This window comes from Vespa velutina, chromosome 1, assembly GCF_912470025.1.
Source record: "Vespa velutina chromosome 1, iVesVel2.1, whole genome shotgun sequence".
NCBI lineage: Eukaryota > Metazoa > Arthropoda > Insecta > Hymenoptera > Vespidae > Vespa > Vespa velutina.
Genome location: NC_062188.1, coordinates 3,074,218 through 3,089,217, shown reverse-complemented (window position 1 = coordinate 3,089,217; position 15,000 = coordinate 3,074,218). Strand labels below are relative to the sequence as shown.

Below are 15,000 nucleotides of genomic sequence, written 5' to 3'. Positions count from 1 at the left end.
CATCGAACGTGTTCTTCGAACCGTACAATATGTACATTGTCGATTGGACGAAGATCACGATAATATAGGTGTTGAGATATCTAATGCCAAATCTAATAGCTATTATTAAACGTAACGTAGAGAAACGTATCTACATATATATATATATATATATATATATATATATATATATATATATATATACAGAATACCATAGCCGCCAACGAGTCTTTCTGAAACGAACGAATTGGTATATGTTAGTAGTCGGTGTCTACTCGCTTATCCGTTTTACTACTCGACCACCGCGTACGCTACGGCAAGTCTCCAGTCGTTCCTGTCTCCCTGAGTCCCTTCCCTACCCTCTATCTCCCCTCCCCTCCCCACTATACCCTGGCCCCACTCCACGTGCATTCCAGCGCGTCCAGTACCCAACTACGTCGATGGCGACCGCTTAAGGCCCTGTGCGTATCAGTTTCGCGTATATACCGGTGAAATGGAAAGAGAAGTAAGTAGTAGGGACGTTTAAGAGATACTTGTCTCTCTCTCTTTCTCTCTCTCTCTCTCTCTCTCTCTCTCTGTCTCTGTCTCTCTCTCTTTATGTGGAGTATATGAGAGAGAGAGAGAGAGAGAGAGAGAGGTTTAAAGTAGCGTTGTCGTTGTACCGACAGAAGGAAGGAAGGAAGGAAGAGAACGTTAGTGAAAAAGAGGGACAGGTAGGATCTCGACTAACTTACGGAACGGAATGAAACTAAAGGAAACGAAACGGAACGGAACGAAACGGAACGGAAACGAACCGAGCGAGCTGTGGAAGGTATCAAAGTGGTCGGTTTGAATCGTGTGAATGTACAGATCTCTTAGTAGCGCTCAGGTTGGAGTAGTAGTAGTATTAATAGTAGTAGTACTAATAGTATTAGTAGTAGTCTGATGGTGACGGAGGTAGTGGTAGTGGTAATGGTGGCGGCGGCGGTGGCGGTGGTGGTGGTGGCGACGACGGCGGTAGACTCACTCTTCTTCCCCCACCATTTTTCTGTCGATGGGCCCGACAGGAGTAGGGCTCGTCCTTTTGTCAGTGGCTTTGGACGCTTCGCCGTGTAACGGTCTCTTTTGCGTTGGTGAGAGCAACGTCGTTTATGAAGGGTGTGGCGTTCATCGAGAATCATACGAAAGAATTTATCTTTGTTTTCTTTTCTTTTTCTCCTTTTTTTCTTTTTTTCGTTTTTACTTTATTAAATTCAGCTCTGTTTTTCTTTTTCTCTTTCTTTCTTTCTTTCCCCTTTCTTTCTTATATCTCTAACGTGGGAAGATATTAGTTTTTCTTTTTCTTTTTTTTTTTTTTGATCGAAAATCGAATTTTTGTCGATCGTGATATTAAAGAAAAACAAAAAAAAAGCAACAAAGCGAGAGAGAAAGAGAGAGAGAGAACAAAATTTGTCTTAAATCCAAAGATGTTAAAACGGTGCTACGTTTATGATATTCGTATAACGTAAGTTTCAAGAGAACAAGAGTGAATATAATTTTGTTCCAATTTATATGAAATATTTCATTCTATCGCGAAGTTTGAAGACGGTGAATTAGTAAGAAAAAAGAAAAAGGAGAAAAAAGTAGTGTAGAACGAGAAGATTTGAAAGATATTGCTTCGTGAGACTTTTCGGGAGGAAACCGGCTAACACGTTTCGAACGCGAGCGCGGGAGATTCTCCTCGAAGATCCTCTTCTCTCTTACCTCGGATGCCAAGGTGCTGCGAGGAGGTGGAGGAAGAGGAGAGCATTCGTTTCATCGAATCTGCACGCTCCTGCAGCAAACGGCGGGTTCGACGATCTCTCTCGACACGTTCTTCTGAAGGAACATTGACAAAATGACGGTGCCGGAAGAGTGAGTAACATATAAGTTACGTGTGATTGTAAAAGGACAAATAAAAGAAAAAGGAAAAGAAGAAAGAAAGGAAGAAAAATAAAAAAAATACACGAACGAACGAAAAAACGTCTAATTCTTTTGTTTTCTTTTTCTTTTTTTTTTCTTTTTTTTTTTTCTTTTTTTTTTTCTTTTTTTTTCATATTCATTTCTATTTCTCTTCTTCATTTGTTATAAAAAAACAAAAAAAAAGAAAAAAAAACATCGATAGATTTTATTACGTTGGATACGTCGCGTTTTTGTTTCTCTTCTTTTTTTCTTCTTTTTTTTTTTTTTTTTTTTTTTTTTTTTTTTTTTTTTCAAAGTAAACAGAAGAACATGAAGGAAAAAACATTTAATGTCCGGTCGATGAGTAATGTACGTTTAAAATGTAAACAAAATTATCATATATTTAGTCCTATAGAAAACAGTTTGCGTCAATATAGTTGTTATCTATTTTTAATAAGATGGAGGATTTTTATTAAAAGAGTAAGAAATTATTATTGTGTTCTTCATTCTTTTCTTATCGTTCATATCAGAGGCCTTTGTGTTAAACGTCGATAAAAATTTACAGGATACGCAAATAAAAGTATTTACGTGTCATAAAAGTTTATTTTTGATCTTCGATCTTCGATCTTTGATTTTCGATGATAAAATATAATACGAAGATCGAAAACAGTAAACAGGTTGAGAATGTATATCCATATCGAATGAAACAGAGACAGAGAGAGAGGGGAGGAGGAAGTGGGAGGGTGAGGGTGGAGGAGGAGAGAGAGAGCGCAGTACTACAAACAGTATAAAGAATAAAATATCTTTTGAGGACACGTGTGTGTTGGCTCGATTTCTTCTTCAGAATTGGCACGAGTTGGACACGTGCGCACTGCCGACAACGATTGTTTATTCTCGAAGCTCTCCGATCATCGACACGAATCGAAAGAGTAGGTTAGTTTTATTGGTGGAACGATTAGAAGAATGAGATCATAGTACGAAAAAACATTTTTATTTTCTATTTGTTTTTCTTTTTCTTTTTTTCTTTGTTTCTTTTCTTTTCTTTTTTCTTTTTTCTTTTTTGTTTTTTTCGTAAGTACACATTAAAACATTGTGCTCTACAATATTCTATATATATATATATATATATGTATGTATGTAGTAATTGTATTTCTTAAGTGTATATATGTGTGTGTATGCGTGTGTGTGTGTGTGTGTTTACTTGCGCGTACATGCATGTGTATATATATATATATGTGTATTGCAATTGATAATTATGGTTTGTTTATTTCGTTGTTTTGTTTTTTTTTTTTTATTTTTTTTATTTATTGATTAGCAACTTTCCAAACTTTCTTTCGTATTATCCAATTATCGAGTCCGAGAGATTTCCAATATCTAGTGAAATTCCTAAGCAAGGGTCTTTAACCGGGTTATAATACCAGATCGTTTGAATTCTTCCTTGCATACCTTTGAAAGGTTGATGCGCTCGTGCGCATCTTGTATCTATGACTTCTCGGATATTTCTTTATCTTCTTTTTATTATTATTATTATCGTTATTAAAATTATATTCATTGTCAATTTATAAATCATTAAAAAGATGCATCTATCGTAACAATATCTTGTTTTGAGAGAGAGGAAGAGAGATAGATAGATAGATAGATAGATAGATAGAGAGAGAGAGAGAGAGAGAGAGAGAGAGAGAGAGAGAGAGAGAGAGAGAGAGAGGGGGGGAGAGAGAAAAGAAAAGATTGATTTTTAAAGATCACCTGTGAACTTTTGGCCTATCCTATATAAAAGTTCTCTTCTTGAAAAATAATAATATATAAGTTATAAATATATAGAATGAAAAAAAAAATAATTTAGTTAAAGAACGAAAAAATAATTTAATTAAAAGTCACATATAGTTTATATATATATATATATGTCAAAGAAATAATGAGATTAAATTCGAAATAAGATGTATATATTTAAAAAAAATCGATAGTCTCTTGAGTCTTGAATTTAAAAGGAGGCCGAATAAGCAAAGCAAAGAGGCAAGCAAACAAGCAACATTGTCTCCTTCCTGTTTCTCAAATTTAGAAAGCCATCGTTCGCCGGATATTCGCACTACTCGGTATATATCCGAGTTTCACCAAAGCATTCATCAACGTGGGTGTGCAATACATATATATATATATATATATATATATATATATATATGTATTTATCTATACGTATAGATAGATAGTTATTGTAAGTGTATAAGTATGACTTGCTCGCTCCAATTCCGACAGTATGACAGACAAGACGATTAAGAAGAACAAGGAAGAATCTTATTCATTTACTTTGTTTTTTATTTTAACGAGGAGTCCATACTCTCCTTCCTTTTCTTCTTCTTCTTCTACTTCTTCTTCTTCTTCTTCTTCTTCTTCTTCTTCTTCTTCTTCTTCTTCTTCTTCTTCTTCTTTCTCCTCTTCTTTTTATTTTTCAACAGCTGACTCGTAGCGAAAGATACACACCGACCCGAAACTCACCCTTTTTTTGCGTTACTCATCGGCTCTGGCTGAAAGACACGTTATTCGATCAGCTGATAGTTCGTACATGTGTATCTGTGATAGCACGTTTACTACACATACGTATACATATATATATATATATACATATATATGTATATATACATACATATAGAAATACATACGTATATATTATACATAAATACATAAGTGTATCTCGTGTTTTTGTTAGCTTTTATGCTAATCGTTTGTTTTAATATTATGTCGGGTCATACATCATTAATAGATTATGTGATATAGAATATAACATAATACATATTTTCCTTTGTGTTATAATATTTCGAAATTTTACATTATTTAATGGAATATATATTACGCTAGTGTCGTATAAATTATATATATATATATATATATATAATCTGAAACATATCTTTGTCCTTTTTTTTTTCTTTTTTCTTTGTCTTTTTTTTTCTTTTTTTCCTTTTTTTTTTTTTTTATCATACATTGTATATGACACATTTTGTATATGTCTATTAATTGTATATAATTTATGATATACGACATATAATATATATATAATATAAGCATGGTTCGTTTCGTGATATAATTTTTTGAAATAAATTATTTATAATATATAATTTATATGGCTTGTATAAATTTCTTTTTTTTTTTCCTCTTCTTCTATCTAATCTAATTTTTTTTTTTTTCCTTCTTCTTCATAGTCTTCTTCTTATATTATTTTTAATGTTGCAGAAATAAAAATGATAGCAATTGTGTAGTCAAGGAAAATTCTGTTTCCGCATTTGAAACGTGCATTACCATGCACTTCACTGTTAGCGGTACCTGCGAACGACACTTGCCGCATCGCTTACGCGGCAAAACGGTCAGCTTTGTCGAGCGAAACGTTCATCGTGCCCTCCTCCTTATTGTTAGACTTTCTTCGAAGAGAAAATAACCTGAAGAAAAGGAGCTCCGTTCAATTTTTATGTCCCTCTAACTCATTTCAAGTGATCTTTATTTTTTTTCTTCTTCTTCGTTTTTCTTCTTATTTCTTTTTTTTTTTTTTTTCTTTTTTCTTTTCCCTTAACTTTATAACATGCGGTTTTCACGCTCGGCTAATCGGAAAAATGGCGCGAATCAAACCTTCATTATTATTATTATTATTATTATTATTATTATTATTATTATTATTATTATTATTATTATTATTGTTGTTGTTGTTATTGTTATTGTTATTGTTATCATCGTTTTCGTATCTTTAAACAAAATTGTTTTCTTTTTTTTTTTTTTTTTTTTTTTTTTTTTTTTTTTTCATATTAGAATCGATGATGTTATATTTTTGAAATTTATTTATTGCGAAAATAAAAATGTGTAAATTAAAAAAAAACAAAAAAAAAAAAAGAAAAGAAAAATAGAAGAAGAAAAGAATAATCGACGATGATTTTTGAAGAAGTTTCTTAAATTATGAGACTAATGGACATTGGTAAAATTTCAATTAGCGTAGATATTATTAGAGAACGGTGATGATAATTCTTGATAACGAGGAAGATTATATTGTAGATCGTATAGCAGTAAAAGAAAAGAAAAGAAAAGAAACATAATAATCTATTGAATTTTAATATTAATTTTTTTTTTATTTTTTCATGCAGGTTTTCAAAAATATTCCTTGTATATTATTAACATATTGATAGATCCTATGATCTATGAGTTTAATAAGAAAGAAATTTTGTTTTCTATGCATCGATTATATCAAAATTTGTAATGACTTAATTTTGATTAATGTTTTAAAATTGAAGCTTCCTTAATTTTAATCATACTTTAGATATTACTAATGTTCGAGACTTATTACGAATGAGAGATATCCCATTGATTTTGAAATTTAATTAGAAAATTATGTCATTACAATTTTGTAAAACTTGCTAAACATTAAATATACCATTTGAAACATTGAAATATAATGGACATTGATATCGGTAAAATTTAGAAACTTAATAAAAAGTTTAAAACATCGTTTATCTATTTTTCTAAACGATCTTTACGAGAACTTTTTAATATTAACAATTTTTAATATAAATTTGGAATACGGAAGAAATGTGTTCTCACGATCTTTTTCAAAGAATGAATTTATAATGAATCTGACTAACAACAACCCCTCTATGCGTTGTATCGATCACGGTTCGTCGATCGTGTTGCACGCACCTGCGTCAGGTAAAAATCTGCAGGAAATGCCAGGATACATTGGGGGGACATAAATACCTGAGCTTCTCGAGTTCTTTCCTCTTCAACTATGAACAAACATTCATCCGACGATCGTATGCCATCGTGTTACGCGAGTACTCGCGTATACCAAACGACCAACCAACGCACGCTCTTACTATAAGCGCGTACTTTGAATACGTTATTTGCCTCTTCGAAAACATTCCTACACGCTTCCTACGCCTTTATGATTTATTAGAAATCTTTCTCACGACGAATGTAGTTAATGTCCTCTATTTGAAAATCCATCACTCAAGTGCCAGACTTTTACTTAATATATATATACTTAATATATATATATATATATATACATATTTATATATATATATGTGTATTTATGATATAATCTGTATAATATTTTTAATATAAATTATATTATTATTGTATAAATGTATAAATATATTAGAAATCTTATTCACAATGAAAGTTGTTAATGTCTCTTTATCTGAAAGTTTTTTACATTATCTCCGATATAAGATCTTTACTTGATACGTATATATGTATGTATGTATATATATATATATATATATATATATATATATATATATATATATATATTTTCCGACTAACTTCTATATAATATTTTTATATTATATTATAATATAAATATATAAATCTTTCTTACGTTGTTAATCTTTTTTATTTGAAAATTTCTCACTGAATTGTGAGACCCAATAAATATCTATATTGTCAATATAAATATTTTATTATATAATAATATATATATGTATATATAAATGATTATACATTTGTGTAATTTTTATATTGTTTTCTTCTTTGTCTATATAGAATGGCCACGGAAATTGCGAACAAAAGGGCCGAAAGGGAAGCCCTTCGTGGGGTCATACAACAATGGAACGCAAATCGTTTGGATCTTTTCGAACTATCCGAACCCAACGAGGTAAGATTTACAATAAAATAAAGGAAAAAAGAAAAGAGAAAAAGAGTAAAAATCTTAATAATTTACTGTGATAAATAAAAAGAAAAAAAAAAAAAAAAAAAAAAAAAAAAAAAAAAGTGAGAGAAATTCGAATCTTAAAAAAAAAAAAAAGAAAAAGAAAAAAAAATGGAAAAAGAAAAATATTTTGCAAACGTTCAAACGCATCCTATGTATGATATAATTATCGTTGGACAATTTTATGAGACTTTAGCTTATAGTTAATTTCTTTCATTGTGAATAATATCGATCGAGAACTTGTTCACACCCATCCGCATAAAATCGTAGATCCTTTTACGATATCCTCGAAGAGAAATGTCTTTGGCTTAAGTACCTCTTAACGGAAATCGAGTCACGCGGCATTAACTTTCTCAAAAGAGAACTCTCGACTTCTATTTTCGGCTACTGTAAACTTAAATGCGTATATACAAGTCGGTTAATTTTTTTTTCTCTTTTTTTTTTTTTTTTCTTTTACTCACATTTTTTCATTTCTCTACTTAAATAATTGGATTGAGGTCTAAATGTTAATCACAATTGAACATGTTGCTGGGATCAAGCTCGTAAAAACAAATCTAATTGACATTGTTATAAATTAATATAAATTTTTATTCGATTATGGTGGTGGATGGGGGGGGGGTTAGCAGTAGGAGGGAGGGTAAAAAACATGCTTCTATTAGATCATAACTGTAATATCAGATTAATTATTGACAAAATATACTCATCTAAAAGAAATCTAATTTTCGATTGTAAATGATCTAAAAATGAAAATTATTATAAATTTATATTTAAAGGAAACATTAAATATTCCAGTCTAATATTAATCTCAATTAGATTTGATAAATCTTAAATGATAAATCATAAATAAATAACTCTTTATCGCCATTATAAATTATGTTGAAAATTATTATAAATTTTTATCTCTTCCTTTTTCTTTCTTCTTCTTCCTTTTTTTTTTTTTTCTTTTTTTTTTTTTTTTAACATTGCCATTAAGTTTAATCGTAATCTCAATTGGATTGGATAAAATACATACAAACGCAATTGCACATATACACACGTAAAAAAAAAAAAAAAAGTAATATATGTAATTGCTATTTTGGTAGATTTAACGACCTAGCGATAACAATGCGACCAAGTTGTTGTTTTACGAGGAAACCTCACGCGAGCTTTAATTCCAAGCTTTCTCTCGTTCCACCATTTAATTGCAAGATCGATCGTGACACGTGATAAACGTGAATTCCTTAGGAGTTTAAAACTTACGTGAGATCTTTACACTTACAACCCCCTTTGGTCTTATCATAGTTCGAGATAAGGAGATTTATCTATTACGATTTAAGAAAATAATCGTAATCGTTTTCGTTCGATTTGATCGGCACATTGTCAGTGATTCTCATTCGTCTTTTAATAATCGTTGTTAATTCCTATTCAATTTCTAATCATTCTCGATTATACGACTTTTACATATAATAGCCTCAGTGACGCCTACCCAATGTATAGTAACAGATGAAACCTTATCAAATGTCAGAAACAACTCGTATAAGTGTACACATGTCTATTTATATTGTAGATATTTTTACGACGTAATAAACTTAACGAGAACGTTCAATTCTCAATTATATTATATATTTATAATACGTTTAAATATTAATCAAGGACAAATATCATTTAGGTTAGATAAAAATGATAGATAATAATTAATAGTACCGGATCATTCTGATCATTCTGTACATTTGATTTCTATTAATCATTAAATTTGTATATTAATTTTTTCCTTTATATATATATATATATATATATATATATATATATATATATATATATTACGCGTACGCGCACACAACACACGCGAACACACAATTGGAAAATGTTATAAAAATATCAAAAGTATTTTAAATTTGTATCGTGCAAATTTTTGTGAGATAATATATTTTTGTTTAATTGTCGCCGTTTAAATTAAGACGAATATATATAATTAACATATATATATATATATATATATATATATATATATATATATATATATATATATATAATTAATATATTCGCTGACTTTAGACGCGACATTTAGTTTGGACTATTATCAAGAATTCATACGATGATGTCATATTACAACACGATACGTATATTTATCTATGTACATATAAAATGATAAGATGCGTCTCGAGTTTCCTCGAGACATCATCAACATTTATTATACAATTCATATAATTTACGATTATATAAATTATATAAGAAAATCTTTTGATATTTTTCAGGACTTGGAGTTTCACGGTGTAATGAGATTCTACTTTCAAGACAGTGGTCAAAAGGTTGCTACGAAATGCATCAGAGTTGCATCGGATGCAACCAGTCGTGCCGTGATCGAAACTCTCATAGAAAAATTCCGTCCAGATATGAGAATGTTGTCGGTACCGGAATACGCTCTTTACGAAATTCATGAAAATGGAGGTGAGTTTTATTTTTGAGATACTTTTTTTTTCTATTCTTTTCTTTTCTCTTTTTTTTTTTTTTTTTTTTTTTTTTTATCTTAAACGATTAATTTACAGACGAACGAAAATTGGAATTGGAGGAGAAGCCATTGTTGGTACAATTAAATTGGCATGTCGACGATCGAGAGGGACGTTTCTTGTTGAGAAGGATCGACGATAAGACGAATGCACAAGGTGTTGGTTTCTCCTCAGAAGGTTCTAGCTTTCGTAGAAAGCTGAGTAAGCGGGAGAAGAAACAAATGAGAAAACAAGAGAAGCTTGGACGTTTGAAGAGTTTGGAACAGGATGAGAATACAGTGCCGGTCGATCAAAATGGCGTCGCCGAAAAACTTTATACCGGTTAGAAAGGAAATCCGTTAAATGATTAAAAAAAGAAAAAATAGTTAAATAACAAGTCTTGATAACTTGTCAATTGTATCGATCTACAGTCAACTACGATGTCGACGTTCTGTTTTACCCCGATAGTGATGTTCCATCCTAAACGGATTGGAGCGCTGATAACGCTCCCGTTGCATGTTCTGCTGCACCGATAAAAGAGATAATTTTATATTCTCTGTTGGATCATTGTTCTGTTATTGTAACTCTCTCTCAACTTTACCATTCGAACATTTTCGTATTGACTTTAATAAAATAAAAGAAGTGAAAAAAAAAAAAAAAAAAAAAAAAAAAACAGTAAAAAGAAAAAAGTGGAAAAAAGAACAAAAAAAAATAATCGAATTCATTTTACGTTATTGTTTAGAACTTCCCGAGACGAGTTTCACAAGGAGTATATCTAATCCGGAAGCCGTAATGAGACGTCGTAGGCAACAAAAACTCGAAAGAAAATTGCAACAATTTCGTAGCAAAGATGGTGGACCAGATACCGGCGGTACTTTGAAGATATACGGAGAGGCACTTTGCAAAGATGTACCTTATAAAACATTACTATTAAGCGTTCGAGATTCTGCGGCCCAGGTTGTAAGAGAGATGTTATCTAAATATGGTTTAGATAAAGTCGACCCTCAGCAATATTGTCTGGTACAGGTATGGTTTTATCAGTTATTATATAGAAAATAAGAGATCTTTTATTTCTTTTTTTTTTTTTTTCTTCTTTTGTTTTCCTTTTTAGAAAATTATTGATTTTACATTTTACGCGTAATATCGATAATATTTTAAATCGATTCGCATAGATAATGCATCTACTTGAATAATTATTCTTTATTATTGAAGATCCTAACAGAGACGTCACTGTGATTGATGAAGCTCTACGATATTTGAATATTTTTTTCATACTACGACGAGCCTAGTAATTCGTTTTATCATCTAAAGAATGACACATCTATAAATGTCTTTATCCTTGTAAGAAATGATAAATTACAATAGAATTTTTTGAAGAAACGTGTAATATATTTTATCTTATGTTATATGTTAAAAATCGATCGATCGAAAATTCGATTCTTTCACATTATAATTTATATAATTGACGAATTTTATGATAATTCACGTATTCCAATTAAAATGGAATTACATTAATTATATTATATTTTACTGAGTATTATAGGTCGCGTGTTTCGTATGTACGAAGTTGACACGAATAATGAAAATCGAACGTTAGTTCTAGAGAATTAATTTCATCGTATCTGTTGTACGCTCTGAAGCGTACATATGCGACAAGCTTTCGACGACAAGCTAATTGGATTATCTGATTTTCTGTTCTAATGTAGGTGAACAACGACAATACAAGCGGTGGTACTCATCAAGAGTATATACTGGACGACGACGAATGCCCGTTGGCTATTCTCATGAATCACCCTTCCACGCGCGGTAAGTTCATCAAATATATAACATAGATCATAACGCGTGAATAAGAGAATTGACTTTATTCAGGGCAATCCATTTAAACGCGTTATCATATTTTCAATTTATTTATAATTAAGGAAAGTGTACAGTAGCGATATTAAAAAGAAAGAGAGAGAGAGAGAGAAAAAAAAGTATGTCTAATCAGATTGTTCGTCGTTTAGTTCTATGAAAAATAATATTTTCCGAGTGAGCAACTAACCTGCGTAGTTATTATATTACGAAGAATATTATAAATTGAAAATGTTTATCTACGGAGAAATCGTAGGATTAAAAATTACTCGTTTATCGTAGGATAAAATTAATCAAGCGATATTAATTAATTAATTAATTATGACGTATGCATTATATATTTATAAATGCATTAACCATCGATCTCGAATATTTATTGATTAATTTTATATACTTGTCATTCGAATTTGTTATGTTTTAAAGTTGAAAAATCTACGCGATGGATAAAAATGTGCGCGATGTAAATTAAAAAAAAAGAAAAAGAAAAAGAAAAAGAGAAGAAAGAGGAGAAAAAAACAAGGTAAAAAGAAACGTGTATATCATCCTTGTTTCTAAGTGCTGCATGCATCGTTACCGTATTTTTAAACGGGAAGTAACAGAAAGAATTTTCATTTATTCGCACGAGCAACGCGGATGGGAAATAGTAGTAGTAATAGTAGTAGTTAGCAACAACTACAGTAGCAGTAGCAATAGCAATAGCAGAAGCAGCAGTTAGCAGTAGCAGCAACAGCGGTATTAAGATTCCCTTATCCTTTACTCGTTCCTCAAGACGCCTGCGAAAATCTATTTCCAGCGATCCAGACGCTCGTAAAACTTTAGTTCGAGACTTTTCTCTTATTCTCTCTTTAAAATCGTATCAACGTTTGAAATCTGAAAAAGTGGAGAGTATCGAAATTGAAAGAGAGAGAGAGAGAGAGAGAGAGAGAGAGAGAGAGAGAGAGAGAGAGAGAGAGAGAGAGAGAGAGAAAGAGGATAGCTCTCTCTGGGGTAATAACAAAATCCAATCAGCCGGTCTCGAGGTAATACAAAATGAAAAATAAAAAGAGCGAGAGAGAGAGAGAGAGAGAGAGAGCGAAGGTCAAAAGTCAGGGAGCGGGGATAGGTCGGATCTCGTGTCGCTTGCTCGAGGGTGAATGCACAGTATGTACAACGTATATATTTACACACACACACACACACACACACATATATATATATATATATGTGTGTGTGTATATATATAAAAATCACCGCTAGTACTACCACTACCATTTCTATCTTCTTCGTGGCTTGGGACGAAGAAACGTTCGCGCACTTGGCAAAGGACGAAAGGGCTTGAAAAAGATAGAGAAGAGTAAGAAAGAGAAAGAGAGGAAGAAGGGGGAGAGGGAGGAGGAGTGAGAAAGAGAGAAAAACAGAGAACGAGTCCATGAGCAAGGAAGCATAACGAGGAAAGGGGTGAGGGACTGTGATCGAAGGAGGCGCCGGTAGGATTGGATGGCTTGCGTCTAAAGTAAAAAGAAAAAGACGAAAGAGAAGAAGTATACATTGCTTCGATGCAATACATATATATGTATATATACTTATATTTTTATTTATTTATTTGTATGTATTATGTATGATATAAATGTATGAACGGAATATCTATAACGTGTATTATACATTGTTATACACGTATCCTTATCACACATATATATATATATATATATATATATATATATATATATATACAATATATTTTGATGAATACAATCACATATATATTAACATGTGATTTGTATATTAGTAATTTGTAATGTGTGTGTGTATGTGTATATATATATATATACACACATATGCACGTTTAATAAGTATACATAGATTTGTATTGTACTATATATATATTCTACATACAGATACGTATAAATGTGAGTGTGTTGGGAACGATACGACGGGACAGTGGGAGGTATGGTGGGGAGATGGGGTTAGATCCGTAGCTCTGGCTCGGGTCGTGCCTCGCGTTAGTTGACTTTCGCTCCTCGAAACGCGTCGGCGCGTCGCGTTTCCTTCTTCTCGACGACGCCAGTAGCGCAACCTTTCCTCCCTCGCCTGGTCATCATTGTCGTTATCGTTGTCGTCATCCTCGTCGTCGTTGTCATCGTCGTCATTGTTGTTATCGTTGTCGTTGTCATAAACATTGTCGTTGTTGTCTTTGTTATTGTTATTGTTGTTGTTGTTGTTGTTGTTAAACGATTCCTATGAATTTAATTACTCACATCGTTCTTCTCCTTTCTTAGATATTTTAGTTTTCTTTTATCTTTTTTTCTTTTTTACATTTTCTTTTTTTATGGTGACGACAAATCCATTGCACTGTTGTTCTCCTTTGGCAAAGGTCAAAGGTCGTGCGTACACCGTGTGGCCTCCTTGCAAGGCTTGCGTTCCCTTTTTGTATATATCCGTCTCTCTCTCTCTCTCTCTCTCTCTCACATACACACTCACACACACACACACGCACACATACGCATACACATACATAATCGCGTTTCTCTGCTAAGTCCTACGCGCTTTTATACATGTTAGCGAGTGAGCGCGGTTAAGGCAAAGGAGGAAGGAAGTGCGAGTGAGTTCACAAGAGAGTGAGAAAGAAAGAGTGAAGGAGAGAGAAAAAAAGAGAGAGAGAGAGAGAGAGAGAGAGAGAGAGAGAGAGAGAAAGAGAGAGAGAGAGAGATAAAAAAGTTACTCCCTCACGCAATTTCCTTCGAGTATAAACGTCGACTCGATTTCCTTGAGCGTCATCATCCTGATTTTCAATGGAAGAGATCGAAATATCGATAAGAAGGTATATATTCTACAAGGATTTCTACCTTTTATAGTAGCATCGTGGGATTTTTGTTTATCTACTTATCAGTGAACAATATTGAAGTTATCAATAATTAGAGGTAGAAAAAAAAAGTAGAAGAAGAAGAGGAACTAAGAACGAAAGAAAAAGTAGAGAGATCAGATTTACAAGAGGATAGATATCATAATGATGGTGATAAATAATAATACGAGATAATTATCTTCATTTTTGGTATTGTATAGACATATTAATGAATTACATAAGCACGTTGAGCGACAGTGAAAAATCATAGATCGTATATATATACATATATATGTATGTGTGTG

General features: G+C 31.8%; 1 protein-coding gene across 15 annotated transcripts in view; it reads left to right on the top strand.

Moving 5' to 3' along the window:
* Positions 1 to 15,000, top strand: part of LOC124955517 (afadin) — a 51,854-nt gene that overhangs the window by 16,494 nt on the left and 20,360 nt on the right. For 12 of the 15 annotated variants that reach the window (XR_007102903.1, XR_007102904.1, XM_047510152.1 and 9 more), the window contains 5 exons: positions 7,396 to 7,507; positions 9,796 to 9,988; positions 10,087 to 10,368; positions 10,769 to 11,052; positions 11,733 to 11,832. Coding sequence is in view for 11 of the 15 variants with exons in the window: in XM_047510102.1 (XP_047366058.1) it covers positions 7,396 to 7,507; positions 9,796 to 9,988; positions 10,087 to 10,368; positions 10,769 to 11,052; positions 11,733 to 11,832 (971 nt within the window). In the remaining 4 variants the exon portion in view is untranslated. Of the gene's footprint in view, positions 1 to 1,061; positions 1,463 to 1,535; positions 1,852 to 7,395; positions 7,508 to 9,795; positions 9,989 to 10,086; positions 10,369 to 10,768; positions 11,053 to 11,732; positions 11,833 to 14,075 lie in introns of those variants that run through there. The other 3 variants (XM_047510118.1, XM_047510169.1, XM_047510177.1) reach the window with 3 other exon arrangements.